The sequence below is a fragment of the Pseudopipra pipra genome, chromosome 1, assembly GCF_036250125.1.
Source record: "Pseudopipra pipra isolate bDixPip1 chromosome 1, bDixPip1.hap1, whole genome shotgun sequence".
Taxonomy (NCBI): domain Eukaryota; kingdom Metazoa; phylum Chordata; class Aves; order Passeriformes; family Pipridae; genus Pseudopipra; species Pseudopipra pipra.
Window position 1 is genome coordinate 57,460,314 of NC_087549.1, and position 7,977 is coordinate 57,468,290.

At 35.7% G+C, this 7,977-nt stretch overlaps 1 protein-coding gene across 9 annotated transcripts in view; it reads left to right on the forward strand.

The window, feature by feature from the left end:
• SOCS6 (suppressor of cytokine signaling 6) overlaps positions 1-7,742 on the forward strand; it is a 31,719-nt gene extending 23,977 nt beyond the window's left edge. For 7 of the 9 annotated variants that reach the window (XM_064657759.1, XM_064657776.1, XM_064657780.1 and 4 more), the window contains 2 exons: positions 669-773; positions 1,731-7,742. In XM_064657759.1, the coding sequence (XP_064513829.1) occupies positions 1,856-3,460 (1,605 nt within the window). In that variant the 5' untranslated portion in view covers positions 669-773; positions 1,731-1,855 and the 3' untranslated portion in view covers positions 3,461-7,742. The remainder of the gene's footprint in view (positions 1-668; positions 774-1,730) is intronic. The other 2 variants (XM_064657811.1, XM_064657821.1) reach the window with 1 other exon arrangement.
• The last annotated feature ends 235 nt before the right edge of the window (positions 7,743-7,977 follow it).

A 7,977-nucleotide genomic window follows, 5' to 3' on the forward strand; every position in this document is an offset into this window, starting at 1 on the left:
TTTGTTTAGGGAACAATTTTTTTGGGTATGTTTGTTCTTTGCTGATAGGAAGTATATCAGTTTACAGAAACCTTTTAATTTCTCCTCATTGAAAGTAAGGAAAGTTCTATTTAGTTTGGTAATTAAGAAAAGGAAATGGGAGGAACTGAGCATGCTCTAAAGATGGACTTGTGAAATATCAGAGATTATGACAAAGTCAGAACTGGTCTTTGAAACAGGAAGATGCAGATGGTCTAGGGAATTTGCAGATAGGACTAGGGTACAAATCTAAGTAAATTAAGCTTTACTTTTTATGAAGCAGTGTCCAACCTCCAGCAGCAGGGCTTTACGTCCAATTTTTCAGGGTATTTTGAAGTTCAGAATCCACAGATGCCTCGCATTGCCTTTTAGTTTGCTTTGAATATGATCCTTTAGCCTTTGTGTACTTGAGGACCACAAAAGTTGGACAGGACAAGAGTAATAGCCAATGGACTGCTGTTTGGTTATAGTAATCATTCTCCTCACATGTTTTTATGCAATTTTGGAATGCTTATTTGAGAAAACCGTATAGTTTAGTTGAAAAACTTATTTCAGTTTATTGCACAGTTTTTTTTCTGTTGCTTGTATTGTGATGCCATGGGAGAGAAGTGGGAAGTATGTACATAAGGACTGTTTTACTTTCCCCTCAGTCCACCAAGGTTGGAAGATTTCTTGAAAAATTGAGCTTGCCATGCTTAGATTGGAGCCAGGCTTGCTGCTGCAGTTTGTGCTGCTAACATCACATGTATTTGGAGGTACGTGGAATAATGGCTACTACTACTGGTAGTACCTACTTCTGTGGCAGTGGCAACTTCTCTCTCTTCTCTTTCCTGTGTTCTTCTCTCTGCAGAGCTGTTTACTTTGAAAGGTCTAGCTAACATTAAAAAGAACCAAACCAAGCTCCCCTCCAAGCACAGCCAAACCTGAAACAAAAAAAAACACAAGCCAAAAGGTTAAGTTTGTGGGTATGTGACTTTGCAAGATGCCAGGTGGGAGCAGTTGACTGGGACTTGAGCAGCTGTGTCCACTAGGTCTTGGCAGAAGTACTGGAGGAATAAAAATTCTAAAAGTTCTAGGCAATAAGAGCCTGTAACTTGGTCTTATATGCCTAAAACAGTTTGGAAATCTACTTTTCTTTCCAAGAAGTTCAGGAGGGGACTTGTTGTAAACATATGTTATTTTGCTGTTAATGTCCCTCTATTTTTTCATTAGTTTTCCTATAATTATGTAACCTTTTGAATATTCCTCAACTTGTGTAGAGAAAGTATGAACTTATAAGACCATGTTTTTAGGACCAATGACTGTTTAACCAGTTTGTAGGAATCCTGTTGAATATCTCCTGTAGTTTTATCTTCTGTAGTTATTTATGTGGGGACTTTTTAGGAGCCTTGGGAAAGAGAGGAGTGTTTCTGTGCTTGAAAACATGTATACATGGATAAAATATATGTGCCTGTGAGTGTGATGTAGCGTGTGTGTATGTTTCACAAAATATCCTGCTGATAGCAGAAAAAAGTTGTGGAAATCTCCAAGGCAGATGTAGCAGATTCATTTTTTGAGCCTGATTGGTTTCTAAGTCAGCTCTCTATCTTTACTTCTATTTGATGCCCATTGTTTAAGTACTGCGACTGCTGTATTGTTTAGAGAGGGGGAAACCCTTATAGATAATTTTTGAAATATTTCTTTGAAGTTAATTGTTTTTTATTTGTTTCCAGGAAATGGCTCTTGAAGTTAAATGAGGCTGGATAAGACACGTAAATGAAGCAGAAGCTGCTCTGCATGTGTTAGGGCTATATCACCGCAAGCACTGCTGATCAGCCAGATTTGCTAACTTGTCATAATGAAGAAAATTAGTCTGAAAACAATTCGCAAGTCCTTTAACTTAAATAAAAGTAAAGATGAAAGTGACTTTGTAGTGGTTCAGCAGCCATCCTTAAGTGAATTTGGAAAAGATGACTCCTTGTTTGGCAGCTGCTATGGTAAAGATTTGGCTAGCTGTGAAGTCAATAGTGAAGATGAAAAAGGAGGCAAGAATAGATCAAAAAGTGAAAGTTTAATGGGTACATTAAAAAGGAGGCTTTCAGCAAAACAAAAACAGAAAGGCAAAGGCAGCACACCATCTGTAAGCTCTGCAGATGATGACACCTTTTCTTCCTCATCTGCTCCAATAACCTTCAAAGATGTGCGAGCTCAAAGACCTCTGAGATCTACTTCCCTCCGTAATCACCATTACAGTCCAACTCCGTGGCCCCTTCGACCTACGAATTCGGAAGAGACTTGCATCAAAATGGAAGTGAAAGTCAAGGCCTTGGTCCATTCCTCTAATCCAAGCCCAGCACTGAATGGTGTTAGAAAGGACTTCCATGAGTTGCAGTCAGAAAACGTGTTCCAGGAACAAAACAATGCATTAAAAAATACAGAATCTCAGAACGGAGACTTGCATCTTCATATTGATGAACATGTGCCTGTAGTTATTGGATTAATGCCTCAGGACTACATTCAGTATACTGTGCCTTTAGATGAGGGAATGTATCCTTTGGAAGGATCACGTAGTTACTGTCTGGATAGTTCCTCACCCATGGAAGTTTCAACTGTTTCTTCTCAAGTGGGGGGAAATGCTTTCCATGAAGACGAGAGCCAAGTGGATCAGGATGTAGTCGTTGCACCGGATATCTTTGTGGACCAGACAGTGAATGGTTTGTTGATTGGTACCACAGGAGTCATGTTGCAAAGCCCAAGGCTTAATCACAGCGATGTCCCTCCACTCTCACCTTTGCTACCTCCAATGCAGAATAATCAAATCCAAAGGAACTTCAATGGATTAAATGGCACAGATGCCCATGTGGCTGAAAGTATGCGCTGCCATTTGAATTTTGATCCTAACACTGCCCCAGGAGTTGGAAGAGTCTATGATTCTGTACAGAACAGTGGTCCTATGGTTGTGACGAGTCTGACAGAAGAACTGAAAAAACTTGCAAAACAAGGATGGTACTGGGGCCCCATTACACGTTGGGAGGCAGAGGGAAAATTAGCTAATGTGCCTGATGGCTCGTTTCTCGTTCGAGATAGTTCTGATGATCGTTATCTTTTAAGTTTGAGTTTTCGTTCCCATGGAAAAACTCTTCACACTAGAATTGAACACTCAAATGGTAGGTTTAGTTTTTATGAACAGCCAGATGTGGAGGGACATACATCTATAGTTGACTTAATTGAACATTCAATCAGGGACTCTGAAAATGGAGCTTTCTGCTATTCGAGATCCCGGCTGCCTGGATCTGCCACTTACCCAGTGAGACTGACAAATCCAGTGTCTCGGTTTATGCAGGTGCGCTCTTTGCAGTACCTGTGTCGTTTTGTAATACGTCAGTACACCAGAATAGACCTGATTCAAAAACTGCCTTTGCCAAACAAAATGAAGGATTATTTACAGGAAAAGCACTACTGAAAGCTTACGGGAACCTTGCATCTTGCACTTTGGGAACGACAACAACAAAAAGAGATTGAATTACAGTTTACAGACTTTCATTATTATCAAAATCTTTTGCTGCCATAAAAATATTTCATTTTTGTGTGTAAAAGAAAAGTAATGCATTTGGATTTATGTTTGTTTTGGGGGGTTTTGTGTATTTTGGGAGGCTTTCTTTTTTGTTTTGTTGGAAAGAATGATCTCAGTTTATTTTTAGAAGTGTGAAATAGCTATCTTTCATCAATGTGCAGATTAATCACAATGTGAATGATCAAATTCTCCTTAATTTCCCCCAAGTCCTTTGCTGCTATCCACTGTGATTTTTATGCATTGAAAGCACATTTCATGTGTATTCAACGATAAGTAAAAGTCAAATGAAACTTGTTGAATGGAATTTTTTTTCCTTTAAAACCACCTCTTGAAAAAAATTATCATGGATAAGGAACATATTGGTATTCTAAATTACTGAATTTACACCTATAGTAATAACTATTTCCTAGTGTCCTAACTAGAAAATTCCTATAGAGATATGCCCTAATGTATAGACAGAGCTGTGTGATAAGAACATGGTTATGCAGCATATCTTTAAGAAAAAAAAACAAATGCCTTCCTCCTAAGCCTTGTATTGTCTGTACACTCCTGTGTTCAAGAAGGTTGATTCAGCCTTCTTCTTGTCTCAGTGTTTTGTCCTCTAAAAATGGCCTTTAAAAAAAAAGTCGATGAAAGTCAATATATAATACCTATAAGGAAATTGTGATATTGGAATCTTGTCAAATATTACCTTTTCTAATCATGCCATCAGTTAAATAAATGAACACCTACCAGGTCCCCTCTTTTTGGCCTTTTCCTTCCCGCCTCATCTTGGGAGCAGGGGAGTGGAATTTCCTGGATTTGTAGGAAGATTCTAGGAATTGTTATTGTGGGAACATAAATTATAAGCCATTTTGGGGATGGGATAAAATTTTTAATAGGATGATTTCTACCTTATTTATATTCAAGCTACTTGAAATTTTATTCTTTTTCATTTTTCTGCATTTTTTTTCACTTCAGAAATTACAGTAATACACTAGTGTCCTTTGGATCATTTTCCCTTTTTTTGTATGTCCTTTGGGGAGGAAGGAATGGATTGATAACATTTTGTATGGAAGATGCTTAAAATGCATCTCTAAAGCTCTATTCTCATCTTTCAAATCATTGAGAAAAGATGTTTGGATACACAGTGACCACAGGAAATGTTCAGTTTATTGTCATGAAATACGTTTTGGCATACGAAATATTGAATCAATTAAGTAAATGTTTGTGACATCTGTCAAAAATTCTGGCATTTGAAAAGCTTACAGTTATTCTAACCTTCTGTAGGGAAAAAAGACTTTCAATGGGGAGTACAGGTTCTACACTGTAGTATTTTCATCATGCAAGGTTAACCCATGGCATTTTCCTGTTTTGTTTTAGTTGTTGGGGTTTTTTTCTCTTTCTCCCATGTTTCGATCACTTTTATGAGTTATTTGTTAAAAGGGTCATAGCTAATTTCGGAGGGAGGCTGCTTTGTCTGCCTCTGTCCCCCTGTTTTGTACTTTAGAATGTCATATTCCCTGTCTCTGGTAGGAGTGGCTAATCAGTAAACATCACCTTAGAAAAAAAAGCTGTTCATCTTGGATATAGCTTTCTTGTTTAGGTCATTTTCTTCTCCTTATTTAATCTAGCCTTTTGGTCCCCTCAAATGAGTCTTTAGGAATGAATACATTGCTGCAAGGTGGTGCAGTAGCACTACATCTTGGGTTGCCTGAATTGATAGACGAAATTTATATTTTTTTAATTTATTTTTTTGACCATAATGTTTAACTAAAAAATAAAAAAAAGAAAATCAAAGGTAGATAAAGACTGCCTTTGCTTTTAAGGGAGGGAGAATAAGGATTTCCTCTTTAGTCTGATAAAGTTTTAAACTTAAAAAGTGAAATAATCTAGAGCAGTCTATACATGTAATTTGTTGGCTCTGCCATGGAGATATATCTATGAAAGTGTGAATTCTGTTTTCTTTTTTTATCTCTACTGACTTCTCCCCCTATCCAGTCATGCCCCGTCCCCCCCCTCCTCTGAATCAGGATCACTAAATTTATTCAAAAAGGCACAATAACCTATTGTATGGTACAGTGTTCTGATTCTGTCTGTGAGGAGGAAAAAGAAAATAATTTTTGTGGATTTCAGATGCATACTTTTGGAAGAAAGCCTCTGGCATTTTCTTCACTTTAAAAATTCTTTCCCCATACTAGAGGGCCTATGCATTCTACGGAATCTTTGAAAGATTATAGTATATTAAATATTTTCTTTGCCATTTAATACCACTATTGAATGCATTAAACATATGTTTATACTGTGCCACATGCATTAATTTAGCAGTCATTGCATTGAAACTTAAATATTTGAAGCTATAATATCCTGGTCTTACTGCTGAATTGAAAAACGTGCAAGAACACACATGTTAAAATTCTTGCTCATGCCTTTATAAGTTTCGGTTTGTTCACTCATAAATGTTGATGCTTTTTTTTTTCTTCAAACTGTTTCAACTATCCAGTTTCTGAGTTGCCTTCCTTGCTTGTTCTTCATCTGTGAACTTAATGAGGTCAAGTTAACTTTGTCATTTCCCCACCCCCCTATAAAGCTACCACAAAAGGAACACTTTAAAGTGGCTGAGGTATAGGATGTGAGAACCACATAGCACTTTGCTTCTGAATAAAAAAATGACGCTGATATTTCTACAAAGCTCAAAATACTTTAAATCAGTAGTAAGTAGACACAAATACTTATTTTTCAGGTTTCTTTCATCAGAACCTCACTGTATTTTTTCATGCCGAGGTAACTGGCCAGCCAGGAGAAGGAACCCAGAAAAAATACTTCGAAAACATTAAAGATACTTACAATTTCCTATGATAAAGATTAATATAAAAGAAACACAGTAACATTTAGTTACGAGTCCATTTAGAAGTAGTCAGAATAACCACAAAAATTGTGTTGACTTCTGCTTCATGAAAATTAGAGGAACGAAGTGTCCTTGACAAATAAAAGGAAAATGATTGAGAATATTTTGGGGAACTTTGGAAGTAGATACACTAGGAATAAAAGCTAATTGACTGTGATCCTTATAGAGTAGAAATATGGCTATTTATTCAGCACAACAGTTTAAGGGTTCAAAAAGTATGCTTTTTATGATTGAATTGTGGAAAAATATTTTTAAAAATGAAACTATGAAATAAAACTTTTTTCGAGCATCTGAAAGGATTGACATTATTGATAACATTGTCTGTTTTACCAATTAGAAGAGTTAAACCACACGTATTTGGAAATAATAAATTTGCACAATTTCCTCTGTGGGTTTTTTTTTATTTGTTTGTTTGTTTTGTAAGCCAGTGTTATAAACAACTGAAAGTAATGTGTATTCTTTGATCTGTTTGAAGGATATAGCACTTATCCTGCTGTTGACGTAGTGAATGCCATCTTTTTATCAAAATGTAATTCTGTCAGAAGGATCAGAAATGCAATTATTAATTAAACTCACTGTTCTCAGATGAGCTGACTTTGCATTTTGTTAAAGCCAATTTCTTTCTGTGAATATTGACTGCTGGGCTAAGGAAAATTTGTGCAGTTTTTGTTTTGATGCATTTCATCTATGTGAATACTGGAATTATAAATTTAAAACAGCATACCAGCAATATATGGGCTATGATTCTGATGAGAAGCATTTCTCTATTACTGAACTTTCAAATTCTGAGCTAAGCTATGGATGCATTAATGATTGCCAATTTAATTTCATAAAATCTTTCTATGACTGCAAAGAATAAAAATTACAGGCATTCTTTATAAATAAAAATGCCCCAGATGATAGGTCATAATATGAAAAGTATGGCATTATTGTATCTGGAACGTGTTCTAAATTCTACACAGATAATGAAAAATTCTAAAAGAACTTTTTATGAATACCTGTTGGGTTAAAGAATTTTTATAGTGATGATGGAGTGCCATGAAGTTAATACTTGCAATCCAGATTGCTGTAGTTTACACTTTTCTCTGTTTCAGATCTGGTGTGCACTATTTGTACTAAGCACACCACAGAGTGAATTATCCAAAGTCCATTGATTTTAATGTGTTTTGGTTTGTAAACAAAATTATAGTAATTTCTTGCACATTTTTGAAAAATAATTGTATAAGGATTTATGTATCTGCTTCTGGATACAGTGTGTAAATAAAAATTTCATTCACAAAATGATTTGTGGAGTGTTCTATACTTTAATGATGTTCTAAAATAAAAAAAACCCTGAGAGACATTGTAAAATTTGGGCATCTGACTCAAACATTTAAATTTTAATGGTTACAGTTTAAACTATATATTTTTTAAACTTTGCTTGTTGACTTTCAAAATATTTTTGTATACCAATTATTTTAATTTCTACTTTTCAAAGAAAACAAAAAAAATTTGCCAGGACTTAACTGGAATATGATTT